General features: G+C 47.2%; 1 protein-coding gene across 1 annotated transcript in view; it reads left to right on the forward strand.

The window, feature by feature from the left end:
• The window catches only part of trpm3 (transient receptor potential cation channel, subfamily M, member 3), a gene marked incomplete at both ends in the record, with an annotated part of 426,331 nt that overhangs the window by 198,030 nt on the left and 202,455 nt on the right, over positions 1–25,846 (forward strand). Inside the window, one exon of the mRNA XM_079516029.1 lies at positions 16,652–16,731. Coding sequence (XP_079372155.1) covers positions 16,652–16,731 — 80 coding nt within the window. The remainder of the gene's footprint in view (positions 1–16,651; positions 16,732–25,846) is intronic.

Genomic DNA, 25,846 nt, shown 5'->3' on the forward strand with positions numbered 1-25,846 from the left:
AGTAAATATAAAGATGCCCATACAAAGGCTATTCATAATATCTCACAACAATAACACTCATATATGATCCCCGATCATCACACCCCCCAAACCAGAGGAAGGTTATGGGACATTCAGAACTTTCCTAACACCATCTCATTTAATATGCTCAGAATTTCCACAAAAAAAAAACACACACACACACACACAGCCCTAAGGCAAGTGAAAAGCAACAGTGGCAAAAGTAGAAAAAACATCAGCGGCCCGCTTAGTACGTCAGAAATATAAGGACTAGCCAGAACTTCCTTCTCATGTAAGTAAGTAAGTAAGTAAGTAAGTAAGTAAGTAGCCTTGCCGAGCCATGAGGCCCATAGGGCAGGAGCCTATCTCCTGTTTCTGTAGCGTGAGGCAGCTTGATGTACAAGTACACCCCCTGGACATGACGCTAGTATGTCGCAGGGACTTACCCCCAATTCAACCCTTGTTGCTGAGTGTCAAGCAGGGAGGCACTGGGTCCCATTTTTAGATTCTTTGGTATGACCCGGCCGGGGATTGAACCCCGACCTCCCAGTCTCAGGGCGGACACTCTAACCACAAGGCCACTGAGCTGGCCTTGTGAGTCATGCATGATTAATTTCAAACCACAAAACACATTTTTGACCACACATCTTTCCGCCAATACCTATAGTTATGGGCACGCAACCCCAGCTGCAAATATAATTTAAAAGAAACCTGTAAAGGAATCTTGCAACATTACTGCTAAGACTATACGCAACGACCAATAACATAGCTTATATAGCGCTTGATAAATGCCACAAAAATCACATTTAGAAAAAACCCTGAGCACCTTAAAATCAATTACATGGAGACAATGTAGAACCCATTTACCTCATTTATTCATGTGTGGACGTATGCTTGGCCAACTTAAGGACAAAGTCGACATATAAAACCAACCCACTTTAGTACGTCAGGCTAACACATAACCCTTCTCATTTTAGAATTAATTTCACCACAAATAAAATTAGTTCAGATCGGTACGTAAGGTTATCAAATAACCTGTCTCACGTTAGAATTCATTTTACAGCGAACGAAACTTGTTCAGATCGGTCCGTAAGGTTATCAAATAAATAACCTGTCTCACGTTAGAACTACTGTTTCAAAATACTAACAGGCCAGCATTCCACACAATGAATAAACTACAGAAACTCTGAAACACTACTTTATAGCCCAATCCTTTCGGAGCGCAAAAGAAAGGATGTTTTAACGAGTTGGTTGAACACAACCACTGAAAAAGGGAGAAAAAAAAAAAACAATAAACAAATGCAATCTCTCCCCTGTCAAGTGCGTCGCCCCTCCAACGGCACAGTTGACAGGAGCTAACCAGAAAAAAGGGTATAGGCCTATCGAAATGAAAAATATGGATCCAATTTCATGAGACCTTACAAAACATTACTAACGAAAAAATAAGCAAATGTGCATCAGTGTAGCCTCCCATGCAGCCGTACAAGGCACGTCGCTAGCAAACGAGCCGTGTCAAAACAAAAGGAGCAGCTACACCGCCGAATCCTGCTTTAAGCAGGCTCCCAGAGCTCTGATTATTTTTACGTACAAGCGCAGGGCAAGAAGCAATCAAATGCCCTTTTTCGTGGCAATAATAACATTCCCGTGCCCCCCCAGATCCCTTGTCATTACCAGAATGTGAAACACTTTTTGCCAACACTTGCTTGTCACACTGCTTAGCCTTAGCCGCTCTCCCTGCACCAGGGCCAGGGCCACCAGGACGCTTCTGCAATCGAATTCACTTTACGTTCGTTTAGATAAATCACAATGCTCTCTGGCACATCCGTATTTCATGCTTTTTGCACAGTGCATATTGGGAAGAACTCCGGCTCGGTCCTTTATAGGTCTTACCAATTATCCTACTAACGGAGGCTTTCTGCCATTTAGTGTATGTAGCACAGTGGTTCTTAACACTCGCTTGACTGCAGTAAGGCCAGGTACCACAAGCTGACTTCAGGTCATGACTGTAGTAAGGCCAGGTACCACAAGCTGACTTCAGGTCATGACTGTAGTAAGGCCAGGTACCACAAGCTGACTTCAGGTCATGACTGAAGTAAGGCCAGGTACCACAAGCTGACTTCAGGTCATGACTGAAGTAAGGCCAGGTACCACAAGCTGACTTCAGGTCATGACTGAAGTAAGGCCAGGTACCACAAGCTGACTTCAGGTCATGACTGTAGTAAGGCCAGGTACCACAAGCTGACTTAAGGTCATGACTGTAGTAAGGCCAGGTACCACAAGCTGACTTCAGGTCATGACTGTAGTTAGGCCAGGTACCACAAGCTGACTTCAGGTCATGACTGCAGTAAGGCCAGGTACCACAAGCTGACTTCAGGTCATGACTGTAGTCAGGTCATGACTGTAGTAAGGCCAGGTACCACAAGCTGACTTCAGGTCATGACTGTAGTATGGCCAGGTACCACAAGCTGACTTCAGGTCATGACTGTAGTAAGGCCAGGTACCACACACGCTGACTTCAGGTCATGACTGTAGTAAGGCCAGGTACCACACAAGCTGACTTCAGGTCATGACTGTAGTAAGGCCAGGTACCACAAGCTGACTTCAGGTCATGACTGTAGTATGGCCAGGTAGCACACAAGCTGACTTCAGGTCATGACTGTAGTAAGGCCAGGTAGCACACACGCTGACTTCAGGTCATGACTGTAGTAAGGCCAGGTACAGTACCACACAAGCTGACTTCAGGTCATGACTGTAGTAAGGCCAGGTACAGTACCACACAAGCTGACTTCAGGTCATGACTGTAGTAAGGCCAGGTATCACACAAGCTGACTTCAGGTCATGACTGTAGTAAGGCCAGGTACCACACAAGCTTACTTCAGGTCATGACTGTAGTAAGGCCAGGTATCACACAAGCTGACTTCAGGTCATGACTGTAGTAAGGCCAGGTACCACACAAGCTGACTTCAGGTCATGACTGTAGTAAGGCCAGGTACCACACAAGCTGACTTCAGGTCATGACTGCAGTAAGTGTTTTGATAGGCTAAACGTTACCCGTGCGTTTACCTTTCCTTGTATGAGGGGACTTCAGGTCATGACTGAAGTAAGGCCAGGTACCACAAGCTGACTTCAGGTCATGACTGTAGTAAGGCCAGGTACCACAAGCTGACTTAAGGTCATGACTGTAGTAAGGCCAGGTACCACAAGCTGACTTCAGGTCATGACTGTAGTTAGGCCAGGTACCACAAGCTGACTTCAGGTCATGACTGCAGTAAGGCCAGGTACCACAAGCTGACTTCAGGTCATGACTGTAGTCAGGTCATGACTGTAGTAAGGCCAGGTACCACAAGCTGACTTCAGGTCATGACTGTAGTATGGCCAGGTACCACAAGCTGACTTCAGGTCATGACTGTAGTAAGGCCAGGTACCACACACGCTGACTTCAGGTCATGACTGTAGTAAGGCCAGGTACCACACAAGCTGACTTCAGGTCATGACTGTAGTAAGGCCAGGTACCACAAGCTGACTTCAGGTCATGACTGTAGTATGGCCAGGTAGCACACAAGCTGACTTCAGGTCATGACTGTAGTAAGGCCAGGTAGCACACACGCTGACTTCAGGTCATGACTGTAGTAAGGCCAGGTACCACACAAGCTGACTTCAGGTCATGACTGTAGTAAGGCCAGGTACAGTACCACACAAGCTGACTTCAGGTCATGACTGTAGTATGGCCAGGTATCACACAAGCTGACTTCAGGTCATGACTGTAGTAAGGCCAGGTACCACACAAGCTTACTTCAGGTCATGACTGTAGTAAGGCCAGGTATCACACAAGCTGACTTCAGGTCATGACTGTAGTAAGGCCAGGTACCACACAAGCTGACTTCAGGTCATGACTGTAGTAAGGCCAGGTACCACACAAGCTGACTTCAGGTCATGACTGCAGTAAGTGTTTTGATAGGCTAAACGTTACCCGTGCGTTTACCTTTCCTTGTATGAGGGGCTCACGTTAAGCCCCTCCGACATGCGTGTGGCTTTTGACCTTATACGTCATATGGCAGTGACCTGTGAAGGACGTTTAAAGGCGTAGTGGAATGAAAAATACGTCCATACGACCATATCTGTGGTCATCATATGGGCATACCTAACAATGGATGCCAAAAAAGGGCAAATTCTCATTTTTGTGTGTTTTTATATCAAAAGTCCATACAAATATGTTTTAATTACACTACGTGCTGCGTGATGATGTGTAGAGATACACATCAATAAAAGCCAATAAAAATGAAGCTCACCAGTTTGACTCTGTTTTTAGAAGACATCCAGACAGTGTATTACTTGTTTTAAACTTAATCATCACAATAAAATATGTATATAGGTTGTGTATAGGTTAGAAATAGTCCGCTGACTTGTCCCCATGTCTCTCTGACACTTTGTTTACAAACAAAATTCACGTGCAGGAAGTCACAGACTTTGAGGCCCCATAGCCTGCAGGGATGCGACGCTCTGATTGGTTCAGAAACTTCAGAGCTTCAAACGCCCCTTTCCCCCTGTGCCCCCCCCCCCCCCCCCCAAGAGTGTAATGGTTAACCGTGGGAAGTCTAGGGTACGGGGGTGTGTGTGTGTGTGTGTGTGTGTGTGTGTGTGTGTGTGTGTGTGTGTGTGTGTGTGTGTGTGTGTGTGTGTGTGTGTGTGTGTGTGTGTGTGTGTGTGTGTGTGTGTGTGTGTGTGTGATGGATCGGGTGTGTGTGTTGTCATAGCGGTGGTGCTGGAGGGGAAAGCCCTGAACAAGCAGCCCGCCTGCAGCATGGCTAGGCTGGGAGAGGAGCTGGGACAACTCTCCCACATCACCATGTCCCTCTAGAACAACTCTCCCACATCACCATGTCCCTCTGGGGCAACTCTCCCACATCACCATGTCCCTCTAGGACAACTCTCCCACATCACCATGTCCCTCTGGGGCAACTCTCCCACATCACCATGTCCCTCTGGGACAACTCTCCCACATCACCATGTCCCTCTGGGGCAACTCTCCCACATCACCATGTCCCTCTGGGACAACTCTCCCACATCACCATGTCCCTCTGGGGCAACTCTCCCACATCACCATGTCCCTCTGGGACAACTCTCCCACATCACCATGTCCCTCTGGGACAACTCTCCCACATCACCATGTCCCTCTGGGACAACTCTCCCACATCACCATGTCCCTCTAGGACAACTCTCCCACATCACCATGTCCCTCTGGGACAACTCTCCCACGTCACCATGTCCCTCTGGGACAACTCTCCCACATCACCATGTCCCTCTGGGACAACTCTCCCACGTCACCATGTCCCTCTGGGACAACTCTCCCACATCACCATGTCCCTCTGGGGCAACTCTCCCACATCACCATGTCCCTCTGGGACAACTCTCCCACATCACCATGTCCCTCTGGGACAACTCTCCCACATCACCATGTCCCTCTGGGACAACTCTCCCACATCACCATGTCCCTCTAGGACAACTCTCCCACATCACCATGTCCCTCTGGGACAACTCTCCCACGTCACCATGTCCCTCTGGGACAACTCTCCCACATCACCATGTCCCTCTGGGACAACTCTCCCACGTCACCATGTCCCTCTGGGACAACTCTCCCACATCACCATGTCCCTCTGGGACAACTCTCCCACATCACCATGTCCCTCTGGGACAACTCTCCCACATCACCATGTCCCTCTGAGACAACTCTCCCACATCACCATGTCCCTCTGGGACAACTCTCCCACATCACCATGTCCCTCTGGGACAACTCTCCCACATCACCATGTCCCTCTGAGACAACTCTCCCACATCACCATGACCCTCTGGGACAACTCTCCCACATCACCATGTCCCTCTGAGACAACTCTCCCACATCACCATGTCCCTCTGGGACAACTCTCCCACATCACCATTTAGTTCCACTCTGGGACAGACAACACAGCTCCATGTCCCTTCCATTTAGTTACACTCTGAGACAACACAGCTCCATGTCCCTTCCATTTAGTTACACTCTGAGACAGACAACACAGCTCCATGTCCCTTCCATTTAGTTACACTCTGAGACAACACAGCTCTATGTCCCTTCCATTTAGTTACACTCTGAGACAGACAACACAGCTCCATGTCCCTTCCATTTAGTTACACTCTGAGACAGACAACACAGCTCCATGTCCCTTCCATTTAGTTACACTCTGAGACAACACAGCTCCATGTCCCTTCCATTTAGTTCCACTGTGGGACAGACAACACATCACCATGTCCCTTCCATTTAGTTACACTCTGAGACAGACAACACATCACCATGTCCCTTCCATTTAGTTACACTCTGAGACAGACAACACATCACCATGTCCCTTCCATTTAGTTACACTCTGAGACAGACAACACAGCTCCATGTCCCTTCCATTTAGTTACACTCTGAGACAGACAACACATCACCATGTCCCTTCCATTTAGTTACACTCTGAGACAGACAACACAGCTCCATGTCCCTTCCATTTAGTTACACTCTGAGACAGACAACACATCACCATGTCCCTTCCATTTAGTTACACTCTGAGACAGACAACACAGCTCCATGTCCCTTCCATTTAGTTACACTCTGAGACAGACAACACAGCTCCATGTCCCTTCCATTTAGTTACACTCTGAGACAGACAACACAGCTCCATGTCCCTTCCATTTAGTTACACTCTGAGACAGACAACACAGCTCCATGTCCCTTCCATTTAGTTACACTCTGAGACAACACAGCTCCATGTCCCTTCCATTTAGTTACACTCTGAGACAGACAACACAGCTCCATGTCCCTTCCATTTAGTTACACTCTGAGACAGACAACACAGCTCCATGTCCCTTCCATTTAGTTACACTCTGAGACAGACAACACAGCTCCATGTCCCTTCCATTTAGTTACACTCTGAGACAGACAACACAGCTCCATGTCCCTTCCATTTAGTTACACTCTGAGACAGACAACACAGCTCCATGTCCCTTCCATTTAGTTACACTCTGAGACAGACAACACAGCTCCATGTCCCTTCCATTTAGTTACACTCTGAGACAGACAACACAGCTCCATGTCCCTTCCATTTAGTTACACTCTGAGACAACACAGCTCCATGTCCCTTCCATTTAGTTCCACTGTGGGACAGACAACACATCACCATGTCCCTTCCATTTAGTTCCACTCTGGGACAGACAACACATCACCATGTCCCTTCCATTTAGTTCCACTCTGGGACAGACAACACAACACTATGTCCCTTACATTTAGTTCCACTCTGGGACAGACAACACATCACCATGTCCCTTCCATTTAGTTCCACTCTGGGACAGACAACACATCACCATGTCCCTTCCATTTAGTTACACTCTGAGACAGACAACACATCACCATGTCCCTTCCATTTAGTTCCACTCTGGGACAGACAACACAGCTCCATGTCCCTTCCATTTAGTTACACTCTGAGACAGACAACACATCACCATGTCCCTTCCATTTAGTTCCACTCTGGGACAGACAACACATCACCATGTCCCTTCCATTTAGTTACACTCTGAGACAGACAACACATCACCATGTCCCTTCCATTTAGTTCCACTCTGGGACAGACAACACATCACCATGTCCCTTCCATTTAGTTCCACTCTGAGACAACTATCCATGTCCCTTCCATTTAGTTCCACTCTGAGACAACTATCCATGTCCCTTCCATTTAGTTCCACTCTGAGACAACTATCCATGTCCCTTCCATTTAGTTCCACTCTGAGACAACTATCCATGTCCCTTCCATTTAGTTCCACTCTGAGACAACTATCCATGTCCCTTCCATTTAGTTCCACTCTGAGACAACTATCCATGTCCCTTCCATTTAGTTCCACGCTGCACATGCCTTTGTCCGCTGTGGTCTGTGTGCCACACAGACACACTCACACTCACAAAAATGGACAAATGGAAACACAAGATCACTTCCGTTCTCAAACGCAAGACGTGAAAATAGTGACGGCTCCGCTATAGAAGACGGTTAAAACGACGGAGGCGTGCTGCCTAAAGCGGACTTGAGTCACGAGAGGCACCGCCCAGTGAGCTGCCAGGCGACCGAGCATTGCCAAGTCCACTTCAGTGACTCATCGCCGTTATATGTCCCGATACGGACAGAATCCTAACTCACGTCCCCCCTACTCGAGAAGAACATCCCTGCTTCCTGCGAACGAACCCCTCTGTGCAAAGTAGTGTTAAGCACCTAATCTCTCAAGACAGATTCTGCTAACAGCAGAGAGAGCAGCTCGACAGCTCAGCTGTTTTTTCGTGAAAATGACTGAAAGTGGTTATTAAACCCAATATTAAACTGCCCTAAATGCATCTTTAAAGCCGGGTTTGGCTGAGCAGAGCTCTCAGTATTTCATAATGTCATTCCCCTCCAGTTGGCTGCATCAGTGTTCTGTCCCGAGCCAGGGGGCGAGGGGGGCTGTCTGCCTCCAGCTATAGATATCACTCATAATCTGCTTCACCCAGGGTGAGCCTGAGGGCTGGCACTCCTGTAGTCTTGTTGTCTCCACCAGGCCGAAGGCATGGGGAGAGAGTATTGCTTCACCCAGGGTGAGCCTGAGGGCTGGCACTCCTGTAGTCAGGTTGTCTCCACCAGGCCGAAGGCATGGGGAGAGAGTATTGCTTCACCCAGGGTGAGCCTGAGGGCTGGCACTTCTGTAGTCAGGTTGTCTCCACCAGGCCGAAGGCATGGGGAGAGAGTATTGCTTCACCCAGGGTGAGCCTGAGGGCTGGCACTCCTGTAGTCAGGTTGTCTCCACCAAGCCGATGGCATGGGGAGAGAGTATTGCTTCACCCAGGGTGAGCCACTTAAACATTTCCAAATCAGCCTCACCCAATTTCAGTTTTTGAGGGGTGCTAGCCCCTCCTATACACAGGTTTAATGTTTGTTTGGTTTAATGTATTGACAATGAAGGGAACATTTACGTCATATTGTCTCTTTATTGTTAATGGCGTTTAATGTTTGTGTTGCCACCGTTTGTTTTACATCACCATTACATCACCTAATCAACACGAGTTAGACTTTAATATATTAGCACCCCTCACTTCACACCGGTGTGATTTTACCTATAACTGCACCGATCTGTGTACAACGTTGTATGCACACTCCCTATAGAGGCCTAGGCCAACCTTTGCCCTACATTCTTCGCATCTGCCTGTTATAGCGCCACCATGAGGCTGATTTACTCGCACATATTTTATCCATACATCACGCAAATCGGTATACACACTGTCTCTATAGTCACGTGTTCAACACAGATCTGTTTGATTTTTCATATATTGCTCCTACACATCCAGAATAATTCTCCAGGCAAACTCACACATACACACAAACTCATGGACTAAAAGACACATACACTTTTCTCCTTCCATGTCATTCCTCTCCCTGAAGGGATGACTTGGAAGCAGTGTCTTTGTTCTATGCCCCCCCCCCCCCTCTCCCAGCACCCCCCCCCCCCTCCCCCAGCACCCCCCCCTTCCCTATACCCCCCACCTCTTCTATTTTGTTTCTGAGATGCAAGGAGGGTGCACACAGTTCACAATTTACTGTGCTTGTATACTGTACCTGTTGCAATGACAATACAGATCTATCTATCTATCTATCTATCTATCTATCTATCTATCTATCTATCTATCTATCTATCTATCTATCTATCTATCTATCTATCTATCTATCTACATTGTGTCCATTATCCTACCTGGTGGAGAGACCTTTCTAGTTGTTAATAATTTCCATTGGTTCAACATTCACAAAGTCCACATGAAAAATACTCAACGACTTCAACTTTCTATGTTTAAAAAAATAGCGGAACGACATGCGCTGTTGCAGTGTTGCACGTGCCAGGGCGACCCCCTTACCAGATTTATGCTGTAAGAATGTTCCAAAAATATCTTCCAAAATATTCTACAAGCTCAGAATGTGTCGCATCGCGACACAGTACAATGCTATTGGTATAAAAATGTACTTAAAGTACCAAAAGTAGAAATTACTCCATATGCAGGATGGTCCCATTTCACATTCTCAAATGTATGCAAATCCCTTGAAAATAGCAGAACTACAAGCTCACAATGCGTCACTTTGCGACACATTGTGAGCTCGTAGATCTGCTATTTTCAAATGGTCGAAATGTATATATAGGGCTGAAGTGGTTAATGTATGTGTCAAAATCTACAAAGTAACTAGTAACTAGTAACTGAAGTTGTCAAATAAATGTATTGGAGTACGAGTGCAATATTTAGATCCGAGATGTAGTGGAGTAGAAGTAAAACTATTGGAAACACTCAAGTAATAGTACAAATACCTCAAAATGGTACGTAACTATACAGTATTAGTTACTTTCCACCAATGCAAACGTGCTACTACACATGCAAAAAAGGTGGACCAAACCAATACATACATCCAGCCAGGGCACGGCACACACCACCAGCTAAAAGTCAACCAAACAAATTAGAATCCCCCCCCCTTTTCAATCAAGTCTCTTGGTATGGTCCTTGGCATGGTCATCTGGCTCCGCCCCCATTGTGTCATCTGGCTCCACCCCCATGGTGTCATATGGCTCCGCCCCCATGCAGCCACATGCCAGGAAGCAGCCATGAGGTAACTCAAAGAGTACATGCACTAATAACAACACTTAAACAAACAACTTTAGGAATAATTATCAAACAATGTGTTTATGTTCTAATAACGGTGTTTACATGGGGTTTGCAGCAGTGTTGTTTTTGGCAGCAAATTTAGGTTTTATAGTTTTAGTCATAGTCTTGACTTAGTCCTGACTAGTTTTCATGTAGTCTTAGTCACATTTTAGTCACCTGGAATGTTTTAGTGTTGGTCTAGTTTTAGTCGACTAAATATAAGATTTTAGTTGACTAAATCTAGTTGATTTAGTCGAACAAAATGTGTTTAGGCGGGCTTTGATGCCGTCGTAATAACTGTTTTTTCACTTGCTAAAAATAGCCGATCTACAAGCCCACAACGCGTCACAGCGTCCCTCGTTGTGAGCTTGTATCGATCTTCTAATGTTCATGATGAAATAGCACCATTATTTTCTACTCAGTCTGTGTCTCATATAGGAGGGCTGTGGGCAGTTCAGAGACCCGTCCACCAGTGGCATCATCGATGGGGAATCCAAGCTAATAGAAACTGCAGGCTTTTCTATTTCTGAAATGTTGCAATGCGATAATTGAAGCCATCGTTCTCACAATAATACAAATAGTATGATTACCAGATCAACATCACGCAACGACCGTTGAGCTGATTCTACTCTATGGCTCCGAGACATGGACACTTTCAAAGAAACTAGAGAAACGGTTGGATGGCACTTACACCCGCCTTCTGATGATAGTGCAAAATCTGTCTTGGAAGAGCCACCCATCGACTAATCTAATATACGGCAACCTTCCCCGTGTTTCTTCACTAGTCCGATCCAGAAGAACACAGTTTGCCGGCCACTGCTACAGAGCTGACAATGAGGTTATATCTTCCCTTCTTCTCTGGAGTCCTGCCTCAAAGCAGACCAGAGGTAGAAAACTGTCGTTCCCTGATGTCATCGCTAGGGACACAGGCATCAGTGAGAAGGAACTGGGGATGGCAATGAAGGACCGGGAAGTCTGGCGTAATATTGTGAAATCCACGATCTCGACCGCGGTTGAAAAATGATGATGATGATGTGCGTACTGAGTGAGAAGTTGTAAAAGAAAGGCTTGATAGCAGGGTGGGGTGCCGTGCAGTAGCCATGTTGGATTCTGCTTTGATAACCCCTCTTGTCGTGGAAAATAGATCTAGAGCAGGTTCTCAACCAGTGGTCCTTGAGGGGGTTCCAGGTGGTCCCCATCAGCTAAATCTTTGAGAGCGTAACCCACACGGTAGGTATACGGGTCCATTTGGTTTCATTTTACGCTCTTGGGAGTTACATTAGTGTTAAACATCTTTATTACTTATAATTTAGCGAAGTCTACACAATTAGAGAATGTAAAATAAATGTTATTTTGAGCGTTTATTGCCTGTTATCTCTCCTATAACGGTACCAACATCAATACAAGCATGGAATTGTGGACAAAACCGCATGCAATGATAACACTATATTGTTTCGTTTTGGGTCTTGCGAAGCTGAGTCTCATCAATTGGTGGTCCACTCCGTACGTGCCGGCTCAAATGCCAAATAAATAATGGGCCTGGAAATGAAAAGGGTTGAAAACCACAGATTGGGAGCCCAGCTGCTGCTGGCGAGTGGAGGGGGTCTGGAGGGGGTCGGCCACAGACACGGACAGCTGGCGAGTGGAGGGGGTCGGCCACAGACACGTGGAGGGGGTCGGCCACAGACACGTGGAGGGGGTCGGCCACAGACACGTGGAGGGGGTCGGCCACAGACACGTGGAGGGGGTCGGCCACAGACAGAGTGGAGGGGGTCGGCCACAGGAGGGGGTCGGCCACAGACACGTGGAGGGGGTCGGCCACAGACAGAGTGGAGGGGGTCGGCCACAGGAGGGGGTCGGCCACAGACACGTGGAGGGGGTCGGCCACAGACAGAGTGGAGGGGGTCGGCCACAGACAGAGTGGAGGGGGTCGGCCACAGACAGAGTGGAGGGGGTCGGCCACAGACAGAGTGGAGGGGGTCGGCCACAGACAGAGTGGAGGGGGTCGGCCACAGACAGAGTGGAGGGGGTCGGCCACAGACACGGCTAGTAGTGTGAGTGCCAACGATCAGTGTATTAGTGGAAGCAGCGACGTGCAGAGAGTGTTAGAGGGGCAGTGGCTGAAATCCCGTAAGAGGGCACTTTTGGACAAAAATAGCTGATCTACAAGCTCACAACGCGTCGCAGCGCAACGCGTTGTGAGCTTGTAGATCAGCTATTTTCGGGGCGCAACCCAGCACTCTTTAGCTAGTGGAGATGCGACGTATACGACATGGATTTCTAAACAAATTTGTTCAACGCAAAATGCTATACGTTCCAAGTTCAGGAGACTTCGGGGGGGGGGGCATTCTCCTGAATGCTGCCTTCCGGCATGGCATGGAAAGGAGTGGCATTTGCATTTCTTTCACCATCAGTAAATGCTGCATTCATGGTCGGGAAAGGGCAGTTGTTTTACAGACGGGTAAAAGGGCAGAGGCTGAAGCCCCCTTTGATGTCTATGTGTGCACGCCCCTGAGTGGAAGTCTGCACTGGGCCAAGTCGGTTCAAGTGGTGAACTTAACGTAAGTCTTGCCACTGACCCAGGGGATGGTAAACTTAGCGTGTGTGTTGCCACTGACCCAGGGGTTGGTAAACTTAGCGTGTGTGTTGCCACTGACCCAGGGGTTGGTAAACTTAGCGTGTGTGTTGCCACTGACCCAGGGGATGGTAAACTTAGCGTGTGTGTTGCCACTGACCCAGGGGATGGTAAACTTAGCGTGTGTGTTGCCACTGACCCAGGGGATGGTAAACTTAGCGTGTGTGTTGCCACTGACCCAGGGGATGGTAAACTTAGCGTGTGTGTTGCCACTGACCCAGGGGTTGGTAAACTTAGCGTGTGTGTTGCCACTGACCCAGGGGTTGGTAAACTTAGCGTGTGTGTTGCCACTGACCCAGGGGATGGTAAACTTAGTGTGTGTGTTGCCACTGACCCAGGGGTTGGTAAACTTAGCGTGTGTGTTGCCACTGACCCAGGGGATGGTAAACTTAGCGTGTGTGTTGCCACTGACCCAGGGGTTGGTAAACTTAGCGTGTGTGTTGTCACTGACCCAGGGGTTGGTAAACTTAGTGTGTGTGTTGTCACTGACCCAGGGGTTGGTAAACTTAGTGTTTGTGTTGCCACTGACCCAGGCGATGGTAAACTTAGCGTGTGTGTTGCCACTGACCCAGGGGATGGTAAACTTAGTGTGTGTGTGTTGCCACTGACCCAGGGGATGTGCACGGTGCAGTTGTCCAGACATTGTTATTTTAACAATTAAACCATGTAACGTTTGTTTGTGTGTGCTGAAACTGAGCAGCTTTTATACCCTGGATAAATAAAGAACAGAAAAACGTGAGTGTCACGTTTGCACCCGTTTGACAGCAATTTTTTATTTAGTTTTAGTCATAGTTTGTTTTAATACATTTTAATTTAGTGTTAGTCATTTTCTAGTCATCTGAATTTTTTTTTAGTCATAGCTTAGTTTTTAATTTTAGTTTTCGCCAGTGACAAAATCACACACGTGTGAACTGAGTGGTGCAACTCCCCTCTCCCCCTGCCTCTCTCTCTCTCTCTCTCTCACTCTCTCTCTCTCTCTGTAATTAGCAGGCAACAGTGCAACACTATCTCTCTCTCTCTGTTTCTGGCACAACAGCACCACGTTTGCCCCTACTGGTACTCTAAATATCGGGACATAGTCCCATAGGGACATTGCTGTTCCTTGGAGTGGTTGCACCACTCAAAAAGGTAGTCAACGAACATTTTCCGTCATAGATTTCGCATTGGGGCCTGGGCCGTGGCTCAGCGGTCCAGGCACCTTGGCTGGTAATCCAGTCTGGCAGTTTGCCGCGGGTTCGACTCCCGATCCCGACGGCCTTTACTGCATGTCACTCCCCCATCTCTCTCTCTTTTCTATTTATTTTCTATTTCCTGTCAGCCTATTGTCTGTCCCTATATATAAAATAAAGGCGAAAGCCGCAAAAAAATAGATTTGGCATTCGGTCAACGAAATCAACACTGGCGCCCATCCTGCAGCTCTGTCATTTCCCGTCCCCAAGTCATCATCACTACATCACTAACTTTTTTGTGAGAAATGAATGTGTTGGAAAAAATAAACTCATCTCTAGGTGCGGTTCCATTAAGCCTTTGCGAAAAAAGGAAGCGTATGTTCATTAAGTCGAAAAAAGAAAAGCGAATTGTCTGTGTTTCCATTAAACTGATAAAATGCACATATGACATAAGTTCATGAAATATGCAGTAGGTTGCACTATTTTGCCAGTAAAGTGAGGCTCATGTAAAGTAGTCCTAATCGATGTTCACACCATTGATTTGATGCGCTGTGTGTGTGCTCTCAGTTTAACGGACGGGACCCCATATACTGCGCTGTAATCTGATCCCTGGTCAGCGGCTGACCGACCGTCTGCTGCTTTCACAGTATTGACGACACATACAGTCAAAGAACGTACAAAGAACGATTTGTTGTGTAATGCTTGTCTTAATATATTCGGGGCACATGTAGCCTATATGTCACGGGACTCGATTGGAGCATACTGGTCGTTTATACTGTAAATTGATTGATTGCAGCTGCAAACAGTCGTGAATAACTTGTTTCATCGGCTATATAGCCTATAGCCTACACGTTTAGGTTGCTTATCTTATGCAATGAATATAAATATATAAGAATAGATGAAGCATATGCATGGATCGAAATTGAATAGCCTGCAGGAACCCAGGCAGCTAGGTTATATAAAAGTTTAGTCTACTACACTACTCGTAGTCCGTTGTGTGTGTGTGTGTGTGTGTGTGTGTGTGTGTGTGTGTGTGTGTGTGTGTGTGTGTGTGTGTGTGTGTGTGTGTGTGTGTGTGTGTGTGTGTGTGTGTGTGTGTGTACGTGTGTGTGTGTGTGTGTGTGTGTCTTGCATCCATACAGTAGCGATCCAGATATCAAAATGATCGGAGCGCCCCGATCAACTCGGGAGGATTCAGACTTCATATGGGATCTTTGAACACACTACACAATTATGAATCGGACGGGTCGGGTAGTAGTATATGTATCCACAACATCACTCCCTCACCCTCTCTAGCCACCTCCCATGCACCGTTCACTCCACTGCCTCCCCATCGTTGTTTTATTTTATTTTCCAACTGTTCAAAAGCGATATAATGCGAGTTCAATGCTTTCTAATTAAAAACCTTTTCCGCAAGTGTTTCCATACACTATTTGCACATTTCCCTTTTTTCGAAAAAGCCTAAATCCGCAACCTCCAAGCGAAAAAGTGTTTTTGCAAAAAATGGAGACTTATTCGCATTTTGATGTGTTTCCATCCAGGAGATTTTGCGCAAGAGCCTTAATGCGCAAAAAACAGTTTTATGGAAACACACCTACTGACAGGTGAAAAGGAAGAGAACATAAATATCTGCGAGGTCGTGACACCTCGAAACACCTCGTCATTCCCTGAAGGGTGAAAAGAACACACACTTCTCCTCTCTCGCACGCACGCACGCACGCACGCACGCAGGACAGAAGAACACAATCTTCTCTCTCTCTCACACGCACGCACGCACACACGCACACAGGACAGAAGAACACACTCTTCTCCTTTCTCTCGCACGCACACACACACGCACGCACACAGGAAAGAAGAACACAATCTTCTCTCTCGCTCGCACGCACGCACGCACACACACGCACACACACAGACTCCTGGACGGGCTCAGACAGCCCATTACCGTGTGGGTCTTGGACTTCACTCCTCAAGCCAGGCTATTGCATTTGATGTGTGTTCCTATAGTCCTGCTGGGCCGTGACACCATCTCTGACTGACTTTTACCCTTTTCTCTCTCTCTCTCTCTCTCTCTCTCTCTCTCTCTCTCTCTCTCTCTCTCTCTCTCTCTCTCTCTCTCTCTCTCTCTCCCTCCCCTTCCAGGCACAGAAGTCGTGGATAGAGAGAGCGTTCAGCAAGAGAGAATGTGTCCACATCATAGTGAGCACCAAAGACCCCCACAGGTGAGGAAATATGTGTTTTGTATGTCAGTGAAGAACCCCCCCCCCCCCCCCACATCATAGTGAGCATCAAAGACCCCCACAGGTGAGGAAATATGTGTTTTGTATGTCAGTGAAGAACCCCCCCCCCCACATCATAGTGAGCATCAAAGACCCCCACAGGTGAGGAAATATGTGTTTTGTATGTCAGTGAAGAACCCCCCCCCCCCCATATGTGACTGTGTAGCACGCACCCACTCACACCACCACAACTGTCCGCGTCCGCCCCACTATACTCACAGAGTGACGTCAGTTCAGCGACACCCCCAACCCCCCCCACGACGCTCGTTACGTTACGTTTTAAGAATTAACTGAAATTAAAGATGGCGGCGCGGACCTGGCAGAGAGAAGCCGGACTGGAGTGGAGAGAAGTGATCACGTTCACGCGTTACAGTACAGTCCGCGCGGTACGTTCTTTTTATGATTGAAGACCAAGATGTAATCGGATCCTGGTGGAGAAGAGAAAACCTAAGAAGTGCATCCAAACAATAAGATCAAGGTCAAACCGTTAACGACTGTAGGTCAGAAGGCTCTGGGGCGAATGCTCTGCAGGAGAGGGCAAGCTTCCGCGTTGGTGCTTCACCAGAAGCTTCCGCGTGCGTGTCAGACCCGAGCGGATGTTCGGGTCTGACACGTCCCGGTGAAATACACGCTGTGATTGGCCAGTAGTCACTTGAGTGGCAGCGTGGCGTATAGCGTGCCTTCATCCACACTTCCGGCACACTTCCGTCCCAGAGGGTAAATTGTTCTGCCCTCCCGTCGACACACCCACAAAATTGTGGGATAAAAAAACATTTTATCCCACAATTGAACATTGAACCCACTATACTGAGGTATAGTGGGTTCAATGCTATCCCACTACCCTGACCCACATAATAGGCGACGTGCATTGTGTTGACCATGTTTTGCCGTAGTTCTTCCATTCGAAGGACACCCCTCGTTGCTGGAGAATTAACACTAGCGTGTCTGAACTAAACTCACTACTACTCTGACGGCTAACGGTCATGATGGCCGTGTTTTTTGTGCAATTCCATTGGCCACTCTCTCCCTGCATCTATTCTAATGCTCTTCACACCTCTCCCCCCGCCGTGGGGGGGTTGACGACTTGCCATTGTCTTCTAAATGTCACATTCCAACTAGCGTTTCAACTCGACAGGACAACTCGACTTATTTTTTCTTTTTCATTCCAGTTTACCAAACTATAATTATAGTGATGGTGTGAGCGCTATATTGAATACCCTTGCACAGCGCGAGGTAATTAACGCCAACTGCCTGCAAATTATTTGGTCTTTGATTGTGTGATTAACGGATTATATATAAAAATCCCTTTAGACCAAATAACAAATACAATACTGGGAGTTGGGGGTGCGTCAGCTCGGTCAGGAGGTAACAGGGGGTCCAACACAGTTTGGGAACGGATAAAACACTGTCCGACTTTGTATTGAGACAATAAAATACCACAGCCAGAGCCAGGCGCATTGCCCAGTCAGACGAAATACGACATTAGAGTTATATATTGTCATTTTTATATAGCGGGGGAGACATTATAGGCTACACGTGTATGGGTAAGGGGCAAGGGCGCATCGATGTAATTAATATATATTTGATTGATTGTGCCAGCGCCAGATGTCTGCAATCTCAGCAGCAGCTGAGGTTTATAGCATCGGTGTTTCACTCCCCCTTCACTCAGATGTTGAGCACTTTCACACAGCCCGCATGGCATCGAGATTGGAGCGCTAAATGTCTGCGGGGACTTTGGAGAGAGATAGGGAGGGGGAGACGCGCAGCGCTCTGATCACGTTCAAGACTCTCCAACTTATCTAACTTGGATATCATTTTATGCTGACATAGCACTATATATTATTATATGCATAGTTTCATTATATAGATATTCCACTGTTAGGTTCTTAGCTTACGTATGATTCATGATGATGATGATGATGTTTTTTGTTCTTGCTTACGGTAAGTCGCTCTGATAATTCTGGGGGTTCTTGACATAAAAAAGGTTGAGCACCAGTGACATAGAAACATGTTATTCACCCTGTTAAGTGTTGACTTGATGCCATATGTAGTCCTGAAGAAAGCAAGGATGTTACAGAGACACTGGAGATGGAGTCACTTGGAGGGGGGAGGGAGGGAAGAGGGGTGAAAATAAATCCTGGGAACTGCACTTGTGTCCTATATGTATACATAGAAATGCTGTTATTGTACTGCTTTTTCCAAATAAAATAAATATTATAAAAAAAAAGAAACATGTTATTCAGAAAACGGTTAGGATTTAGAAGCCTTTTTTTAATCGACCTCAGTCCTCAATGGGTTAAGGTCAACCACGCCAGTGTTGCACTGAGTTTGAGTTTGGTGTGGTTGACCTTTTGCAACGTTTCGGTCGTCAGACCTTCATCAGGCATGCGATGCCTGATGAAGGTCTGACGACCGAAACGTTGCAATAAAATCTAATCTCAAGTGAAGACAGTGTGCGGGATTCTTTTTTCTACTTATCAGTTCCTGTTATCCGACGCACCTGTCCATTGTAGGTGTGCAGAAGGACTTTTCCTTATAGTGTGGTTGACCTTAAAACGGTTTAGTCCCAAGGAGTTGCAACGGGTTTGGTTAGGGCTTCAGACGTCTAAAATACGTCTAAATGGGCGTCTAAAAATGGATTATAATTATAACTGGTGGTCTAAAAAATGAAAGTTTAATTGCTGTCTAGGCTTATATTATTCGTTTCAACGTCTATATAGACGGTAGAGGTCAGAGGTCAGAGGTAGAGCCAGAGACCTGAAAATACCCGGGGTGGCGGGGTCCAGAACCGACCCGCAGCGGGTCCCAATTCCGTTGAGATTCCCGGGTGCGTTCGTAGAAGATGTGACCAAATTTGACTGAGGGACTGCCATTGGATTTTTTTATTTTTTCGTTTTTTCATGTCTCATGAAAGCAGGGAATCATAGCTTCAAATTGACATATTGGTTGTTCAGTTTGACCCACCAGTTTTGGAGATATGGCTTATAGAGTATAATGTCTTGCAGAAAACAGCGAGTTGAGAAAACAGGCTTGAAAGGTTCACTTCTGTGGTCTCTAACATTACACCTAGCATTTATTTCATATTTACATGTCGATTTCAGCTCTGATATTTTTCTCAGACATGCTCTAGTATGTGAAGAGTCTGCCTGTGCTATTAACTCATTTTGGGCTTTGCACGATGGCAGGCTCTCAGTCAAATCTGGTCACAGATAACGCTGAGGATGATGATAAACAACTGGTGCGACATAAATGAATGGTGGACTAGAAGAAAGATTACACACACTATAAAATATAGCCCACTATACACAACTAAGGAAAAACACAGATTTTATTGTATTTCTTTTTACAAACTGTCCACACTCTGCAAGTCCGCTCAGTGGGTTATTTATATTTACCTGCCCCGGGCAGTCGGGCAGGCGTTAGTGTCAACCCGACAACCCCTCTCAGAGAGAGAGAGAGAGAGAGAGAGAGAGAGAGAGAGATAGAGAGAGAGAGAGCTAGACGGTAACTGGTTGAATCCCAAACTAATGAGCACACAGTATGGCTGCACCACGGACTCCTGGAGGGGGGAGGCTGTCAGCAGAGCTGTCCAGGACACCCTGCCCTGCCCGGCATCATATCATGGGTGTTGAAGTGGAGGAGCGTTTGACACAGTGCCAACCTCGTTAGTTCAACTCTGCATACAGCTGCAGTGCTGTGGAGAGTAGAGAGAATTCACATCTGGGATAATAACCACTGATGCTGTCTGACTGTCGCCGGGCAGAATGAACCGCGCCTCTCCCGAAGTCCTCTCTCTCTCTCTGTCTCTGTGTGTGTCTCTCTCTCTCTCTCTCTCTCTCTCTCTCTCTCTCTCTCTATATATATATATATATATATATATATATATATATATATATATATGGGCTGTCAAATGATTTTTAATCGGATAAATCACAGCTTCAAAATTAATTAATCATGATTAATCACCATTTGAACTATGTCCAAAATATGCCATGTTTTCCTGTATATTGTTGTGGAAATGGGAATATAAATGACAGAAAGCACGCACGCACGCACGGCCCCTGTGTCTGTGATGACAGCCTCCGCTGCTCACAGCCAGTTGATAAAAGCGCAGTTAGCGCACATTTGACAACTGGAGCCTGTCAATCAGAATGTGGGACGTCTCAATTTGCGGGACGCATGAAAAGTCATTGAAATGCGAGACAATCCAGCATCGCATGTCCCCGCGCTTCGGACCTTTGGTGTGTCGGATCTGCGTGTGCACCCCGCATTCCGCGGATCTGAAAATGTCACTGCGCTGCTCGGTCTGGACAGAGGCTGCTTGACACGCATTGTATAACGTCAAGGCCACTCTGCCCATGCTTCTCACTGTTGAAAAAAATAGCGCCGTTCGAAACTTGAGAGTAAAATCCTACGGTAAAAAAAAAAAGATTCAGTAGTACACTGTCAGATTGAGATACAGTAGTACAAAAAAAATTACGGCTGTGTGGGGTGAGTTTAGTGAATGATAAGGGGACGTCGCAGGACAACAGCAGTAGCTGTGTGGGGTGAGTTTAGTGAATTATAAAGGGGACGTCGCAGGGCAACAGCAGTAGCTGTGTGGGGTGAGTTTAGTGAATTATAAAGGGGACGTCGCAGGGCAACAGCAGTAGCTGTGTGGGGTGAGTTTAGTGAATTATAAAGGGGACGTCGCAGGACAACAGCAGTAGCTGTGTGGGGTGAGTTTAGTGAATGATAAGGTGACGTCGCAGGACAACAGCAGTAGCTGTGTGGGGTGAGTTTAGTGAATTATAAAGGGGACGTCGCAGGGCAACAGCAGTAGCTGTGTGGGGTGAGTTTAGTGAATGATAAGGTGACGTCGCAGGACAACAGCAGTAGCTGTGTGGGGTGAGTTTAGTGAATTATAAAGGGGACGTCGCAGGGCAACAGCAGTAGCTGTGTGGGGTGAGTTTAGTGAATTATAAAGGGGACGTCGCAGGGCAACAGCAGTAGCTGTGTGGGGTGAGTTTAGTGAATTATAAAGGGGACGTCGCAGGACAACAGCAGTAGCTGTGTGGGGTGAGTTTAGTGAATGATAAGGTGACGTCGCAGGACAACAGCAGTAGCTGTGTGGGGTGAGTTTAGTGAATTATAAAGGGGACGTCGCAGGGCAACAGCAGTAGCTGTGTGGGGTGAGTTTAGTGAATTATAAAGGGGACGTCGCAGGGCAACAGCAGTAGCTGTGTGGGGTGAGTTTAGTGAATTATAAAGGGGACGTCGCAGGACAACAGCAGTAGCTGTGTGGGGTGAGTTTAGTGAATGATAAGGGGACGTCGCAGGACAACAGCAGTAGCTGTGTGGGGTGAGTTTAGTGAATTATAAGGGGACATCGCAGGACAACAGCAGTAGCTGTGTGGGGTGAGTTTAGTGAATGATAAGGGGACGTCGCAGGACAACAGCAGTAGCTGTGTGGGGTGAGTTTAGTGAATGATAAGGGGACGTCGCAGGACAACAGCAGTAGCTGTGTGGGGTGAGTTTAGTGAATGATAAGGGGACGTCGCAGGACAACAGCAGTAGCTGTGTGGGGTGAGTTTAGTGAATGATAAGGGGACGTCGCAGGATAACAGCAGTAGCTGTGTGGGGTGAGTTTAGTGAATGATAAGGGGACGTCACAGGACAACAGCAGTAGCTGTGTGGGGTGAGTTTAGTGAATGATAAGGGGACGTTGTGCAGGACAACAGCAGTAGCTGTGTGGGGTGAGTTTAGTGAATGATAAAGGGACGTCGCAGGACAACAGCAGTAGCTGTGTGGGGTGAGTTTAGTGAATGATAAGGGGACGTTGTGCAGGACAACAGCAGTAGCTGTGTGGGGTGAGTTTAGTGAATGATAAGGGGACGTTGTGCAGGACAACAGCGGTAGCTGTGTGGGGTGAGTTTAGTGAATGATAAGGGGACGTCGCAGGACAACAGCAGTAGCTGTGTGGGGTGAGTTTATTGAATGATAAAGGGACGTCGCAGGACAACAGCAGTAGCTGTGTGGGGTGAGTTTAGTGAATGATAAGGGGACGTCGCAGGACAACAGCAGTAGCTGTGTGGGGTGAGTTTAGTGAATGATAAGGGGACGTCGCAGGACAACAGCAGTAGCTGTGTGGGGTGAGTTTAGTGAATGATAAGGGGACGTCGCAGGACAACAGCAGTAGCTGTGTGGGGTGAGTTTAGTGAATGATAAGGGGACGTCGCAGGACAACAGCAGTAGCTGTGTGGGGTGAGTTTAGTGAATTATAAAGGGGACGTCGCAGGACAACAGCAGTAGCTGTGTGGGGTAAGTTTAGTGAATGATAAGGGGACGTTGCAGGACAACAGCAGTAGCTGTGTGGGGTGAGTTTAGTGAATGATAAGGGGACGTTGCAGGACAACAGCAGTAGCTGTGTGGGGTGAGTTTAGTTAATGATAAGGGGACGTCGCAGGACAACAGCAGTAGCTGTGTGGGGTGAGTTTAGTGAATGATAAGGGGACGTCGCAGGACAACAGCAGTAGCTGTGCAGTGCGCATTGATACAACGTCAAACTGGTGTTTTTCCTCAACCCGCACCACAGACCAATCAGAAGCCACGGTTCCATTTCAACCTTCTCCTACCGTGGAGATTAGGAGACTGTCCAGACTGAGTAGCGCAGGGACATTTTCAGATCCGCGGAAGGTGGAACGTAGCGAATCAGGCTGGAACCCAGGCTACCAACCTGCACATCGGGAGCAATTAGGGGTCAGAGTCTTGCTCAGGGGCACTTCGACACTAACTCTGGGGGAGCCCACATGGATCGAACCGGGAACCTTGGTGTTTCCATCCGACTGCTCTACAGTGGCAGTGGCTCAGGAGGTAGAGCGGTCAGACGGTGAACCGGTGAGGTTCCCAGTTCGATCCCTGTGGGCTCCCCCCAGAGTGACTGTAACCACACAGCCACGTCAAGCAGCTTCAAGTCCCATCCACTCCCATTCGAAGGGGAAAAGAGGAAACGCTCTGTGCCCACGCTACGGCACAGAAGTTGAAGCCGCGCACTCGCATGAAAATGCATCACCAGCTGTTTAACAACCTGGAAGAGACGCCCATGGGCTAGGTGTTTTCTTGACGCGACGGTGTGGTTAGTTAGTGTCGAAGTGTCCTTGAGCAAACTCTCAACCCCTAATTGCTCCCGATGTGCAGCTTGCTCACTGAGCAATAGTTGTTTATTAGACGTCCGTCTAAAAACGTTTTTCGTGGTCTAAGCTTAGCCTAGACAGATTTAAATGTCTATATAGATTTGTCTATATATAGACGTTTAAAATATATATATAGACACACATGTCTAGGTGCCTAAAAATGATGGTGCCTTGCATGGTTTCCTCCAGCATGGGTGTGTGAATGGGTGAGTGTAATGCACAATCTCTGTGAAGCGCTCTGTATAGAAGTGCTATATAAATAAAATGCGCCATTTACAGTTTTCCTTTTTACCAGTCACTGTACGATAACTGAAAATGAGCAGAGCGGAATGCAGACATCGTGCGGAGGCGGCGAGGCGAGGCAGCTTGTCAATACCGCTGCAGAGCCATGCGCTCCACACGCACGCACACACACACACACACACACACACACACACACACACACACACACACACACACACACACACACCGTAAGATAATTGATCACCTGCGAAGGCAGCGCCAGCGAGCTGAGCTCTGTAGGAGAAGTCATTGTCCCATTTAGACCTGAGGACACATTTGTGTCACCGTATTAGTTTTTAACAGTTTCCGTCCGTAGCGGTGGCCTAAGGGTTAGAGGAGCGCCCTTGTTGCCGAAAGGTGGCCGGTTCCATTCCCCGGACGGGCAGGGAAAATATGGGTAGGGAAGTGATTGTCATCACTCACCCAACACCGCTGAAGTGCCCTTGAGCAAGGCACTGAACCCCCAAATGCTCCCCCTGGAGCTGCTTAGTGGCCAACAGTATAAGACTGTGGTTGTACTGGTCAGCTCCCAGGTTTTAATGTGTGCGAGTGTGTGTCTGTCTGTGTGTTTCTATGTGCAGGGCATTGCTGAAAATGAGCACCTGTGCTCAGCTACTTCCCTGGGTAAATAAATAATTAAAAAAGAAAAAAAAAGGGAATCCAACCGACGCATGCATTGGGTTGGATTCATGGGTTGGATGCACATGGCTGCTTTCAGAGTAAAAGCAGCCATGTCTTTCCGGCACCCCAGAGCTTCTATTTTGAAGGAATCCCGCGGCACTGATTGTGTTTAACCACTTTAACCATTATTTTAAACTTTAGCTGTTAGTTCGTAGCGAACCTGTAGATCTGCTATTTTTGGAGAAAAAAAATATTGAAAATATAGCGCAAATCTTTGAATACATTTTGCTTTCACAGCGCACGTTTTTAACTCAAATGTTTGTTTCTGGTGGGTCTCTCCAACAACATATTTTCAGCTGGTTATGCCAGCGGCTTAGAGCAGAGCATGATGACATCACATCGCCATGCTCCGTTCCGAGATATCCTAAAAGTTCAATAAAAATAGAAACTGTTCAGCGTGGGAGGTCGTCGTGACCAATCGGAGGGAGAAGGTTATCTGTTCTTTCTTGCCCCTCCACACACCTCACCTCAGAGTTTGGTGGTGTTCAGTGTGGGAGGTCGACGTGACCAATCTGAGGGAGAAGGTTATCTGTTCTTTCTTGCCCCTCCACACACCTCACCTCAGAGTTTGGTGGTGTTCAGTGTCAGGAAAGTTACTTTAAAAGACAGTAAGCCGTTATTGATACTTTTTTTTAATTTGAAATTTCACTGGAGGATAGTCCAGTTGCAGCAACTCTCAAGTGGGTCCTCAAAGTATGGGGCGACTGTGGCTCAGGAGGTAGAGCAGGTCGTCCAATGATCCATGGGTTGGCAGTTCGAATCCCGGCTCCTCCTATCTACATGTCGGAAGTGTCCTTGGGCAAGACACTGAACCCCAAATTGCTCCCGATGTGCTGGTTGGTACCTTGCATGGCTTCCACCGCAATCAGTGTATGAATGTGTGTGTGAATGTAATGCACAATGTAAAGCGCCTTGGATAAAGG

Source organism: Electrona antarctica, assembly GCF_951216825.1.
Source record: "Electrona antarctica genome assembly, chromosome: 12".
Classification (NCBI taxonomy): domain Eukaryota; kingdom Metazoa; phylum Chordata; class Actinopteri; order Myctophiformes; family Myctophidae; genus Electrona; species Electrona antarctica.